General features: G+C 39.9%; 3 protein-coding genes and 1 long non-coding RNA gene across 10 annotated transcripts in view; 1 reads left to right on the top strand and 3 right to left on the bottom strand.

The window, feature by feature from the left end:
• Window positions 1-903, bottom strand: part of rnft2 (ring finger protein, transmembrane 2) — a 12,957-nt gene extending 12,054 nt beyond the window's left edge. For 2 of the 3 annotated variants that reach the window (XM_088290580.1, XM_088290597.1), the window contains exons 1-2: window positions 594-903; window positions 421-498 (exon numbers count right to left, since the gene is read on the bottom strand). In XM_088290580.1, coding sequence (XP_088146706.1) covers window positions 421-467 — 47 coding nt within the window. In that variant the 5' untranslated portion in view covers window positions 468-498; window positions 594-903. The remainder of the gene's footprint in view (window positions 1-420; window positions 499-593) is intronic. The other variant, XM_088290588.1, reaches the window with a different exon arrangement.
• A 1,455-nt stretch (window positions 904-2,358) lies between these two features.
• On the top strand, window positions 2,359-6,118 carry spring1 (SREBF pathway regulator in golgi 1). Of its 5 annotated transcripts, none has more exons than XM_088290524.1 (5): window positions 2,364-2,966; window positions 3,076-3,232; window positions 3,765-3,916; window positions 4,680-4,793; window positions 5,250-6,118. In XM_088290524.1, exons 1-5 carry the CDS (start codon window positions 2,685-2,687, stop codon window positions 5,331-5,333), a joined length of 789 nt encoding a protein of 262 aa, XP_088146650.1. In that variant the 5' UTR covers window positions 2,364-2,684; the 3' UTR covers window positions 5,334-6,118. The 5 variants fall into 5 exon arrangements, with proteins under 5 accessions (XP_088146630.1, XP_088146620.1, XP_088146650.1 ...); XM_088290532.1 differs by having other exon boundaries at window positions 2,372-2,945; XM_088290504.1 differs by having other exon boundaries at window positions 2,359-2,960; window positions 4,680-6,118.
• LOC148343852 (uncharacterized) lies at window positions 3,968-7,773 on the bottom strand. The gene is made up of 4 exons (XR_015842523.1): window positions 7,559-7,773; window positions 5,422-5,485; window positions 5,226-5,336; window positions 3,968-4,911 (listed from the first exon to the last, which is right to left on the bottom strand). It is a non-coding gene; the product is annotated as an uncharacterized LOC148343852 (long non-coding RNA).
• Window positions 7,774-9,770: 1,997 nt separating this feature from the next.
• On the bottom strand, window positions 9,771-13,582 carry LOC148343851 (uncharacterized). Its single transcript, XM_088290559.1, has 3 exons — window positions 13,234-13,582; window positions 12,177-12,310; window positions 9,771-11,092 (listed from the first exon to the last, which is right to left on the bottom strand). Exons 1-3 carry the CDS (start codon window positions 13,265-13,267, stop codon window positions 10,670-10,672), a joined length of 591 nt encoding a protein of 196 aa, XP_088146685.1. The 5' UTR covers window positions 13,268-13,582; the 3' UTR covers window positions 9,771-10,669.
• Between the last annotated feature and the right edge of the window lie 228 nt (window positions 13,583-13,810).

The raw sequence follows: 13,810 nt of genomic DNA, 5'->3' as shown, positions 1-13,810 counted from the left end.
AAACCCTTACCCTGTCTTAAAACCTCAACTTTGATGAAAACACCAATTTGAAACCCTAAGTGCATGAAAAAAAAACATATGCTTGAATGCCTAATTTTAAACTCTAACCCTGTCTGAAAACCCTAACATTTCTTATACCATACTTTCAAACATTAACTCTGTCTTTACAACCCTAATTTTCATAACTACTACCCTGTCGTGAAATCCGAATTATAAACCCCAACTTGCAACCCTAACCGGACTTGAAATTGTCATTTAAAATCATAACCTTGCCCTAACAACCTAACATTTGCTTGAAACCCTGTTTGCTTCGGCAGAGGCCTGAATTCTCCGTGCTCTTGTTTAATGTATCAAATGGAAGCTAGAAGAATAAAATAGAGTCGAGCCCTCATCAGACTCATTTGTGGTTCGTCCGCTCGCCTTTCTGAGGGCATGCCATCCGTGTTGCTACTGTGTCTCCGCTGCATGGCACGACACTCGTCAACTCACGAAGCTGCCCTGAGAACACCAACACACAGGCCCACATTGGACATGTTCACGTTTACGGCCCTTTTTTTAACACTCGGCAATAAGACGTTTACTGCAAAATGTACCTTGATGACATCAATGAGTCCTCCTCCGGTGAATTTCATTTTTAATTTCAGGTGAGCTATCTTGTTACGTTGCTGCAAAGATGCTCCGCTTACCCGTTACTTTCCCCCAACCACTTCCGGGTTGACGTCAACGCCCCAAAGGTTTATCGCTGAATTACATTTGACGTAAAATGCTATTTTTGTAAGATGTGCAAATGATAAATAAATTTATGTGTAAAAACAATTACATTTGACGTTAGCATATTTCGCCGTTTCCGTGTTGTGCAGTCACGCTGCCTTCGAGGAAAATGTGTCAATACACGGTCTTTGATTCCTGCACGATGTGAGCCGCGCATGCGCAAAAGGTCGCTCACGGTTGCTCGCTAATTACAGCAACTATACCAGAACAAAATACTAATAAAATGACTGTGTAACCCGTGTTAATGATTTCTTATGAGGGGACCTCCGTCTAATTTAATTTCATTTACATTAAAAAATTCTATTAAATGAGGACAAAACAACCAACTCCACCCAATATTACCGAAGATAAAAAAAAACACATTATAAGATGTTAAATGATATCTATCTTCAGTCACAGTTTTAATGTGGAGCATTTTTTGGAACTATGTCATTGGTAACTTTGGAACGATCATCATTTGACTGTATATACAAGAAAGGGTTTTGGGAGACGTTTCAAAACTTGATGTCTGAGAAGGATGCTGAGTCATCCCAATTGAAGCACACAGACACAAAATTTGGAAAAACGAAATGGGAAACAGGAAATGAACAACACTGATAATATTGCAAAAAAAATATCATAGATGCCAATTCATGAGGTGTCACACGTTATTTTGGGCTTAAAAAAAACAAACAAGCCAGAAACGAAACGTTTAAAACACTTCTACAGGAAACTGTTGGAGCAAGATGATATGAAAGTATTGCATTTGTAATTCATATACACATACCAACAAATATGTTGTCTTTGTAGTGTATTCAACTAAATATAGGTGGAACATTATTAGCAAATTATTGTTTTATGTTTTTATTTACATTTTACACAACGGCCCAACTTCAATAGAATTGGGGTTGGATATCTTAATTGAAGATATATTATCTCCCTGCAAGAAGTTAGTAGAAGAATGAAAAATTGAAAGGCATTCCTTCATTGTTGTAAATATAATTAATTATGGTTAGCTGGATGTCAAACTATTTTTGTGATAAACCAGAATAACAAACAATTTATCGGAATGAGACATTTATTAATTATTATTAATTGGTCTTGAATACCAATTCCGAGTCCTTCCTGTGTGGAGTTTGCATGTTCTCCCCGTGCCTGCGTGGGTTTCTTCTGGGTACTCCGGTTTCCTCCCACATTCCAAAAACATGCATGGCAGGTTGATTGGACACCCTTAAATTGCCCTAGGTATGAGTGTGAGCGCGGATGGTCGGTCGTCTAAGTGTGTCCTGCGATTGGCTGGCAACCAGTTCAGTGTGTACCCCGCCTACTGCCCGAAGATAGCGGGGATAGGCTCCAGCTACCCTTGTGAGGAGAAGACAATTCCCTTTCAGATATATCTGTAATTTGTTCATCTGAAATGACGAACATCGTATATACGAATGGCGTTATTTGTCCTCGGCGAAATGATGTTACAGATATCTGGAATTCCATTTTTGATTAGGTAAAGAATCGAATTCCATCTATCTGCCGTGTTGCCTAATCACAATGACGTTCGAGATATCTTGAATGAAAACTCCAATTAATTCGATGGTTACGTCACCGTGTTGCCACCCATCGACCAATCAGATTTTGACGTTCATCTTTACGCCGCTTCCGTGTTGTGTCGTCATGTTGTTTTGCTAACGCCGGCGATTGACACTATCGTCACGTATTTCGGGGGAAAATAATTTTGTTTTGCTGTATATTGTGTTTGATTTGTCATTTTTCCAACCCATACCCTTACAACTTGTTATATTTTTCTCGGCTATGGGTCCTGAAGACCGAGCTAGTTTGCCAATGCTTCTCAGGCCAAACTGAGCCATCAAGCTAACAAAGCAGGCAAGCGAGTCGGCGTGAACTGTGAATTTCGTCGCATTTGTTTAAGTTACTTGATAATGCAAAATGGGTTAATTGCAGACGATGCGGAAAGCTCTCACTGTGTGAATTTGTGTGTGTGTGTGTGTGGTCGAGAGCTAATTAGCTTGAGCACAAACGCGTCCACATCCAAGCGTGCACAATTTAACGACGAGAGGTTGGATGTTTGTGGATCAAGTCAAGCCATGATGGTACTTCGGCGTCTCCTGAGAAAGCGCTGGGTGCTGGGGGTAGTCTTCGGGCTGTCGCTCATCTACTTCCTCACCAGCACGTTGAAACAGGTTCAGCATCGACACGCAAGTGTAAAAATAAGTTAACCTGCGCCGTTTACAGCAGACAAAACAACTGGCCGTTGACGTGTTACAAGATTATCGTCATTCAAATGTAAAAATAAGACCACTATGTGTGCAGGAGGAACGGACCACACGGGACCGCACCCTGCTGGAGGTGAGGGACACAGAGCGTCGCATCGCCTGGAAAGTACGCTTCAACCTGGGCAACAGCAGCCGACAAACGGGCCACTGCCGGAACTCCATCCAGGGCAAAACACTGCTTACCGACGAACTGGGTGAGCAACAGGCTGTTCGCGCTGTCATAGGCGGTTGTCATGGTGACCCCAATGCGCACTCAGCATCCATGTCAACTTAAAAAAAATACATCAATGACAAGATTTTTGAGAAACATTTTTTTAATTATGGAGAAATCTTAGAAAACGAATTCAGGATTTTATGAGACAAAAGTTATTCTTTTTTAGAATATAACAAATATAGGATTTTCTTTTCATCTGACTGTAGGCGTTTTGAAAATAAATAATTTTTGATTAGTCATTTTTCGAAGGAATAAAGTTGGGAGAACATTTTTTTTCTTTCAAGAATATTTTTAGCGTTAATTTTGTTGACCAAAAAATAGATTTTCAACAGACGAAAACAAGACGAGACTAAAATCTCCAATAAACTGATAAGATTAACACTAAACGCGGGATTGCTCACAGACTTGCTGGTTGAGCAACAACCAGTCGCACGCTTAGTTGTCGTCACGGCAATACAAATCCGACCCTGCCTTTAAATGAACGTAAAAATGTTTTGTGTCTCCTTGCAAAGGTTACGTGTGCGAGCGTAAAGACTTGCTGGTGAACGGCTGCTGCAACATGAACGCGCCTCGCTGCAGGCAACACATCTGCAAAAGCTGCCTGGCCAACGGCTGCTGCAGCATTTACGAATACTGCGTATCTTGTTGCCTGCGACCAGATAAGGTAACCGCTTCTTCAGCACACACACACACAAAAAATACAACTCTGAATAAATAAATAGTATTTTGTTTTGTTTTATTTTTGTGGAAAAATGTCTTTAAAAAATTAATGGTTTAAGAAAAACAATTGAATTTTCCGAGACAAAAAGTTGCTCCCTCCCTAGAGAAAATCATATTTAGTCATAGCGAGAACAATACAAAACACTATTCCCAGATTTAAAAAAATATTACAAAAATAATGTCAATACTTTAAACAGTCAATCTTGGATGAATGACAAGAATGAAGTTGTATTGGTTTGAGACCAAAAAAAATGGGGCATTTTGGAAGAATTACATTTGTTTCAGAACAAACGTGTCAGAATATGACAAAGTTGTGCTTTTTGGAAGGAAAAAAGTAAATCACACAAGAACCAAATCATTTTTGACAAATTGATAATCTTGAATGAACGAAGAAAATAATTCTTTCGAAGTTTTGCCATTTTTGACAAGTCAAAATCTGAAATCACAACATAAGAATTAAGTCATGTTCAATCTTAAATGTTTTTGTCCTGGGAACCTACAATTTTCTTGGGGAGGAAAAGACTAATTGTGGGGGGAAATGCATCCTAAAATCCCCCAAATTATTCCTCACATTTCTCCTCTTTTTAAAAAAAATGCATCATCATCCCTCTTCCCCCCCTTTGATCATATTGCATCTTTTTGGAGGACAAAAGCCTAACTCTTGAGCGACTGAGCAGGTGTTGTTTGTATCATGTCCATGGTTGTAGCAAGCTCACCTGGAGCGCTTCCTGAACCGTGCCGCAGAAGGATTCCAGAACCTCTTCACCGCCGTGGAGGACCTCTTTGAGCTATGCCTGGCCAAGTGTCGCACCTCCTCACAAGTACGTCCCTCCAAAAGTCTAATTTTCCCCATCTTGTCAATTTGCCGTTGCTTTCACCCTCCGAGCTCCTCGTTGGCCGTTTGCGTCCTCCTCGTGTCCTTTTTGGGAATTATTCTAGCTGTGTACATAAAAAAATATTTCATTTGAATGGGAATTTTTGTCTGGCTTTGTCATTTCCAACTGGAGCTCTCTAAATAATTCATTAATACACTGCTACTGCTCATTGAGCTTTAATTGGGGAAAAAATGCGTTTCATTCTCAAATTAGTTTTTCATGTTTTATCATTCGTGGCCCACCAAGTCAATACGAGTATGTAGTCACAAAGGTAGATCCCAAGATGAGGCCAAATTAGTCTGTTAAATCAAGGTTGCACTGTATTCAGCTATGAACAAGCTTTCAAATGCCACAAGCACCGAGGCTTAACGCACACACCTGTGTTGTTTGTGGCTCACGCAGAGCGTCCAGCACGAGAACACGTACAGAAACCCTCAAGCCAAGTACTGCTATGGCGAAAGTCCTCCGGAGCTCCTTCCCATCTGAACGCTGTCCCCAACCACAACAAAGACGTTTGCTGCCTTTTTACCCTCAGAACACACAGAACAACAAATCCACGGTTTACACTTCATACGTGCATCAACACCGCTTCCATCCAGTCCTGATGTGATGGTCGTCAGCTCGAAGGCAGGCAGTTCCTGTTTGTTCAGGATGACAGTGATATAATCACTCGGTTACCTCTGCTCAGCCAGCGACGTGCAGGTTACGGATTGATACAAGTTGGTTTGTATTAGTAGGGTGGTCCACGTATCAAGAAGAATTTGGGGCAACAGTGAAAGACAGACAGCAATTACACTATGAGAATTGGCATGTTTTTGTCGAACAGTTGTACAACTTAGCCGGGGGAATAAAAATGAGTGGGCTTTTTTTTTGGAGGGGCGGGGGAACAATGTTATGTTTAGAGAAAAAAGTATTTTTTTTGACAAAGTCATTGGGGCTTAAGGGGAAATAAATTGTCCAAGTTTGAAAAAGGGTGGTTTGAAAATTTTGTTTCCAAGATTTTTTTTAACTGATTCAGAACAATTTTACTGTGCTAAATATAAATAATTGTTTTTTGCTCAATCATCTTTTTGAACTATGGACACTTTTTTTTTTTTTTACATCATTGTTTACATGTACAGGTATTTTTGGATTTGCTATGTTTTTATGTTTGTATATTTTTCCATTTGCTATATTTATTGACAGGGAGGCTTACTTTAATCAATGTCTGCTATTCAACTTACACCAAGCCAAGTTTGTAACCTTTGATTAATAAAATGTTAGAAAATGTTTTTTTTCTTTTCTTAAAAGCCAATCGCAAATGACATCACAAAAAATTAGGAAGAAAAAAACTTTTTCAGCAACTTAGCATAAAAACTTAACCTTAAGACAAACGGATGTCATTTTCAAATTCACTGGTGCGAAATTGTCCAAAATCTGCTGAAAAACACAACTTAGCGCAAAATAAAATAAATGTAACCCAGAGTAATGAATAAACAAAGGTGATTAAAAGTCTTGTTGAAATCTGGTAAGAATAATGTTGTTCTTTAGTGTAGTCAGAATATTACATGAATAAAGTTTTTCGTTATAAATCTGATAGGAATAACTTGTTCATTGTCACCAATGCCAACCCACAAACAAAACGGAACCTCCGTATATCAGCCACATCATAGGAACGCCTCTGTGAAGAAGGTTCTGTTTTATATTCTTTGCTTTTATTAGTTCAGCCATGCTGGAAGTCTGCGCGCTCTTGCGTGCCATTCTACTAGCTGTGTCACAGTGTCAAGTGTATCAATGCATATTAATTAAATAAAAGTGACTGTGAAACTGTGAAAGACTTTCAAAGTATTCATTTGCCACTGAGTGCAATCATTCGTTCCATCGGTTAGGTAGCGCAGGAAAACTAATATTGCTCGACCGGATCTCCAGTTAAACAGAACAAATGTGTTCAAATGTCTGTCTAGAAAAGAATTGGTAAAAATTTGGAAGCAATGAGACGAACTCTCAAGGGATTCAAGTGTGAAGGACCCCTGGAAAATACTCCTGAATTGGCCCGTTCAAACCAAAATGGCAGTCGGCCTCTGCCTTTTTGGGGCATGGCTTCAGGAGACTTTTTGGGGGCTTCTTTCATGAGACATGTCTCCCAAATGCTGCAAGATACAAATAATGTCATCAGTTAGAAATGCAGAGTTCCTTTGTCCCAAATTATTCAGTTCAGTTCAGTTCACTTGAACCAGATAGAATTTGTGAAAAAAAAAATGGATCCCCAACTGTATAACACCAATTGCATTGTCTAATTCATCACCACTATAATTCTGTTAGACATGTCAATTAATTTATCAAAAGGCTATAATGTGCGATGTGAACCAACGAGAATGCTGCAAAATTAGCATTAAATTAATTGGAGCAATAATAGCGATGCAATTCCAAATAACCTAGTAAGGTGCATATAATCAAACATGCAATAGGTAAACTTTCAATTGAATAATTCAAAATCAAATTTCAAACAGTGGCAGCTTCATTGGTTAAAGTGCAATAAATTCCAAAAGTATTTTTAAAAACCCAATAATCATACTGCTGTGCTAAATAAAATATAACAAACACTACACGTAATGCATAAAATACCATAATCATATTCATGCCATAATCTATTGATATTGGACGATCATTTGAGAAAATAGCGACATAAATCACAGGAGCTGGCTAATGCTAAATGCTAAATCTAGACTCACCAACTCCACTTTGAATTCGAAGGTCAATCGACGTGGTCCAGCGCTGTCAGGCAGTCGGCTCTTCATAGTTCATATGGAGGTATCAAGTAATCAGATTGAATCAACGTTGAAAATCGAAATATTACATTTAAAAACAAACAAACAAACAAACACTTCCTTGCGCTACCTGACAACTTCAGCCTACCAGTCCAATACGTGAACCTTATTGGCGCTCAGCGGTCATATGACCGAGGCACTAATTAGGTCAAAGGTAATTAAAGAGGCAAGAGCATACAGTTCAACAACACATTGGGTTTGGTACCTGCGTTACAAAGAAAGGGAATATATGTGCATGGATGAAGACGGGTGAGGCTCCAGTGAGAAAAGGGAGCGAGGATGGAGAACTTGAAATACTTGCCGTCAACAGTCCAGAGCAAGGGTGAGTGTGGAAAGGAGATGAAGAAACAAATCCAAGCAGGTTGGAACGCATGGGGGGAATTGTCAGGTACTGGTAAAGGGGCTTTCACTTGTGTAGCGCTTTTCTACCTTCGGTACTAAAAGCGCTTCTTACAGTGTGATAAGAGTCTCTCCCATGAAGGTAGATGTTTCTAAGACAGTGGCATGGACAGCCATGATGATGATGATGATTACAGAGAGTGGCACTGACTGAAGAAACGACAGGGAACAAAGCTGGAGGTGGCAGAAAAGAATATATTGAGGTTTTCTTTAGGAGTGAACAGGTTGGATAGGTTTAGAAGATTAGATGCTGTGGAGACAAAGTTGGTGAGAGCAGACCTCCATGGTTTGGACACACCCAGAGGGGAGATAGTAAGTAGATGGGATGGAGCTGCCAGGAAGGAGAATTTGATGAAGCTTGATGTTGTGAGGGAAGAGATAAGGGCAGGTGGTGTTCTAGTGGAGGATGCAGAAGGATGACATGCTGAGGTGACCCGTAATGGTCACAAGCAAAGATGAAAAAAAGACTTGTGGTAGTCTTCCAAATGCCTTGTCAAGTTGAATAATCTTAGAGAATTAAATTTTCAAACAATTCGAATGAGCCCTGGAAATTGCCCAAATGAGCCAGCGATGTATTTTTGATCATGGCTTATTCGACCCGTTGGCATTCCTGCTCATCATAGACTTGGCTACCAAATTTCATGTTGCTCTGTGAAATGAGCTTTGGGAACTGGCTTTTCCAAAACACACTCAGGGGAGTTTGCCTAAATACTTGTAGGACCAAATGGTTTCAAAGCAAGATGGCGGATTTAGGACTTTTTTTGTGCATGCCCAGCAAAGTTCATGTTGCAAATTTCTTTGCACGTGGGAAATTAAGATTGATAAGTAAGAAACAAAGCACTTTTAAGAGAGCCTTGGAAATAATTGGAGATGTCCCAGATCGTGTTAATGTTGTTGGGCTTTGGAAGGGCCTCGCCTCCTCCCATCTGTCCACACAATCAGCCATGATTGGAGTCAAGCGGTGACCCGTCCGTGTGGTACCTTCAAGGGACGGACTGACGGCGTGGGACCATTAATCATCCTGCGGGCCTAACAAACCAAAATGTCCTAATTAGGGAAACATATCTGAGGCTGTCAGCCTTTTTTGCCGGCTTGATTAATGACCATCGCATGGGACCCATGACTTTTTATTTCCTCAAAACTCACTCAGTAGCGCCCCCTGCCTGGCCAGTTAGAAAAAAATGCTTTCTCAAACATGGGGTTGTACTTTGACAAACTCCCACGAGGGAATTAACCCAAATGTGCCCCAATCAGAAGGAGGTATTTAATTTTGTTATTTCCAAAGCACTCTAATTTTGGCGGCGCTCGGGGCATGGTGTGCACATTTGATGTTTCTTTTTTTTTTCTTCACTTACAGCTTGAGTTGGTGCTTAATAGACAAATTGTCTGTAAAACTAAGGATTTGTAAAATAAAATTGCAATATATTTTAAATTGCTACCTTTAAACATTGTTTTGTTGCAGCAACATCAGATATTGATGCCTTCGTTGTAATTCTCTGAACTGTATCTAAACATGAGCTACCGATGGTTTTAGATTTTTAAGATTCCAAATGGATACACCATAGACATTAAAATAACCAACAAAAAAACGCTGTGTTATTATGAAAGCAAATATCCATACGAAACAGTCTGATGTTTGAGTGTGATTTTGTTGTCCACATGTGTCCCGCGTCATCTATACGAGACAACAAAAATACACAACAAAAACGATTTATAAACTGCACTTTAATTTATGATAATAAATAGAGCAATAACATAGATATAAACATCAAATGAAATAATAATACTGAACAGTGACTTCAGAACAACAGTGACCTCATCAGAGGAAAGTGCAAAATGTATTTCAGATTGGCTGGGACCTGACCACGTTTCTGGGTCTGAATTCTGGATCCTTGGCAGAGGTCTGCGGGCTCTGGTACCCTGTGACAACTCTTTTTTTTTTTTTTTTCTTCACAAATTTCACAAATCTTTTCACAACCTGAGCACACGACAGTGAAACGACCAATTCAACCCGACTAGCTTCTGGGTTTGTTTTTGTATATCCATTCACAGCTTCGTCAAACCGTTTCACTTTTTGCCTACGAACTGGCCAGGAAAGTAGAAATTTAATGGCTTGAGGGATTCTGAGTTCTGGGCTAAGGCCTGCACCATCTGACTCGCCCCCAGTTTTTCCCACAACCTGAGCAGAACTCTTCTCGTCATTCCCTCCAGATTTTCTGTGCAACAATGGTACTACCTAATAAATTAATCGCTGTGAAAGGACAGGTTTTGAACGAGCCACCTTTTGTATTTTGATTCAGCTTCGAGGTCTGTGTCCTTAGTAGATTTTATCTGGCTACCTTCTGGAACTGGACTCAGATCAAAGGTCGACATTGTTTTCCGAAAAACTCAGCAGAACCCTACGTGCACTAGAAGTGTCCAGTTTTGGTTCTGGGATCAAATAGATTTTCTCCCACAAAGAGCAGAACTTTTCTCTCGAGAAGGTTTCAGTGAAGCGTCGCGCATTAATCAGCAGTGAAAAACGTATTGATTCAGATCCAGTTACCTCCTCAAGCTGGTTTTTGGGCTCCGGCAAATTGCCCCCCAACAGTTCTCAACCACTCGTCGCCCTCAGGATCACTCAGTCTCGTCAATGTGGTTGTCAAGCTGAGTCGCATTCAGCACCTTTTTGACATCTGCGAGCCAGCGCGTCAGGCCGACGATGACTTTCCAACCGTAGGACTTCTTAACCCAACTGTGATTGTGGATCAGGTCCGGAGGCTCTACCGTTGTTAGCACCAACTCTGGGTCGACTTGCTGGGCCAAGCGCACCAAAATGTTTGTTTGGCTGAACAGGCTCCACCTGACTTGGTTTAGAGGCACGGCGACGTTCTGCGGGTTGCCCCAGTCTCCCGTCTGGTACTCTTCCACCTTGCCGATATGCAGCTTGAACATCACGTTTTGGGCGTAGATGTCCTGAAGCTGCTCGGAGAAGTTGGAGCCCCTCACAGTGTAGTTGTGGACATTGAGAGGCAGGCCATTCAGGCCGTGAAAAGCCATCTGGGGGGAAGGAGAGCAGACAGATGAGGGTGCATTCGTTAAAATTACGATTATGTAATAAGGGACTATTTGCGCTTCCTGGAGTGGGTGTTCAAAAATGCCCATTACGGTTTGGAATCCCCCCCCCCCAAAAAAAAAGACTTATTTTTACAACTTTCATCCTTAATTCGGATAAAATAGGGGAATAAATTCATATTGCTTAATAATTTGTAGTTATTACAGTCTAATTTCCTAACAGCAATTAGAGAGTCGGGTTGTTGATCAACTTGCTTGGCTTTCAATAGACTTGTAGGCGGGAAACAAAAAAACTGAAAACTCAATCTTGTGGGATAACCACAAGATGCAGAACGGTTGAAAAATGACATCAGTAACGTGATTACTAAACCGCAGCGTGCCCGGCAGTGTGAGACAGCCACAACAGCTGTACAGAGATGGTGGCGCAATCACCGACGCAAACGACTATGAAGGCTTACTGTAAGCGCTATTAAAATGTCAAAAAACACAACGCGAGTGAGGTCATGTGGTTTGCTGTGACACATTTTGGTACGCCGGCAATTTGGGCAAACCTTGTCAGGGTTTGGAAGACGTTCTCCTGGTTCAATCTTGCGGAGGAGTGTCCTAACCAGTCAAAGGTTTAGGGGTGCTGAGCTTCCAGTCAGATGAAGTAAATAGTTGGAGTTAGAATGTAGTAGTCAGAAAATGAACACATGCGCCTGACATCTCTCCTATGCTTCTTTTCCAGCTCGTTTTTAAAGGACATAAACCATAAACCACCGGTCCTCAATCCTGTTCCCCGAGGGTCGGTGTCCTGGCTGTTTTTCATCTCTCCCTGTTTCAACACACCCGATTCAAATGATCAGATAAGCTGCAAGGTCTGCAGAAGCTAAATAAGAATCCTGATCATTTGAATCAAGTGTGTTGGAGCAAGGAGAGATGGAAAACAGCCAGGACACCGGCCCAGAGGAACAGGATTGAAGACCCCTGCTAAAAACAATCTCATCAACTTGAGGGGCGTTGGGATTCATTTCAGGGGTGTTTGAGCAGCCACAAAAATGGGCTTGAAAGACCAAGGAAGCAGACTTACATATTCTTCGAGCAGGTGCGCCGTTTCAAAGATGAGCGTGCTGGTGATTAAATTGAGGGTGTAGAAGTCCTGGGAAGGGATGGCGGCAAATGGCGCCGGGCGACATTCAAGCCCCACCAGCGTCACCAGCAGTGCTGCGCAAAAGGGGTTAACTGGTTACTTATGTCTTGAGCGCTAGAGGCCATCCAATACCAATTGCTAAACCACTGAATGTTATCGCGTTCACATACAAAACAAATAGTTCAGACCAAGATGCCGAACAAAAAAGCAAATTAAGTTCAGCAGCCTCATCTATTTATATATGACAATATAAGAAAAGTTGCTTAAAGTAGAAAAGTCTTATCTGTGTTGCAAAATGTTCAGTTTACAAGTACAGAATAGGTTCGTCTCTGTAAAGATAAAAAAAAATTAAAAAAATTCAAAGACATAAATAATAGAAATATGAAAAATAAATATTTGGGCGTTCAAATTTTGAGCATTCAACTAATTCAACGAGCAGCCAGTGAGATTATTTGAGAATATATTTTCTAAGTATTTGGGGACAACTGAATTCAGTCAAATGAAGATTATGAAACGAAACTCAAATAAAAAAAAAAAAATGCAAAAAAAATTTACGGAACGTACAGTAGTTTCTGTGCTTAACATGTTACTTTATTTAAGTTAATTAATGAATCCATTAAAAGTTTATTAAAACAAACGGATGAAATATTTGTACAAAAAAAATATTTAGAAAGTTACTTGTTAGAAATGTCTTTGCAGCGTTGAATGTTCGAGTCATGCAAAGAGTTGCCAGTAAAACCGTGAATTGTTTTTTAAGTATAGATTTGCGTCATTAAAACATGATTAGTAAATTCCATACAGATTTTTTTTTTTTAATTTTGAAACACCTAACCAAGTAAAACTTCAAACACAATTGCAAAAAGTGGAAATATCAAGTAGGTGAACAAGTGAGCAAAAAGTTTGAATGCATTCAGTTGTGCTCTTCTTTCATTTCAAAACATAAAACAATGACAATTTAAATTGAATCCAATAAATATATACAAAAAAAATATATTACCAGATTGAAGCAGTCTTCTCATCGTGGAAGCCATGGTGTCTGTTCTTCATGTTGCTCCTCACTTGTGCCTCATGTCTTTTTATGAGAACGCATCCTCATCCCTTATCATCAGACTGGACTGGACACTCCCACAACTGACACACTTGGAAAAGTTTACCCTTACAAGACGTGTCAAAAGTCTGCTTGGTTGACACATCAGTTGCGTCCGCCCTCCCTTGAACAGGAGCTTCCAAAATTCACACGCAAATCTAAAACTATACCCAGGCATGTTTCATATTTTGTTTATCATTTCTAATATTTTGGGGGGTGTATTTTGTTGCCCAGTAATTCCATTTCTATTTTGATTCAAAGATATATACATATTTTATATTTTTCTAATGTATTGTATTCATTTAATATTTTTGATTAAAATACTTTATCACCAGGAAAAATGAGTGTATTTTGGTCTAGTATATTTTTTCAGAAATTGAGCAGAATTTTAAAAATCGTTTTTGTAGTTTTTCTTTCCATTTCTGAATTTTGTTTTCTTATGGCTGTATTTTCTTCCCTAATATTTCTTCAGAATAACTTATTTGAG

Source organism: Idiotropiscis lumnitzeri, chromosome 1, assembly GCF_059441095.1.
Source record: "Idiotropiscis lumnitzeri isolate Australia: NSW breed Sydney's pygmy pipehorse chromosome 1, RoL_Ilum_1.0, whole genome shotgun sequence".
NCBI lineage: Eukaryota > Metazoa > Chordata > Actinopteri > Syngnathiformes > Syngnathidae > Idiotropiscis > Idiotropiscis lumnitzeri.
Note: the sequence above shows the minus strand (reverse complement) of the source record. Positions and strands in the feature narration are given on the sequence as shown.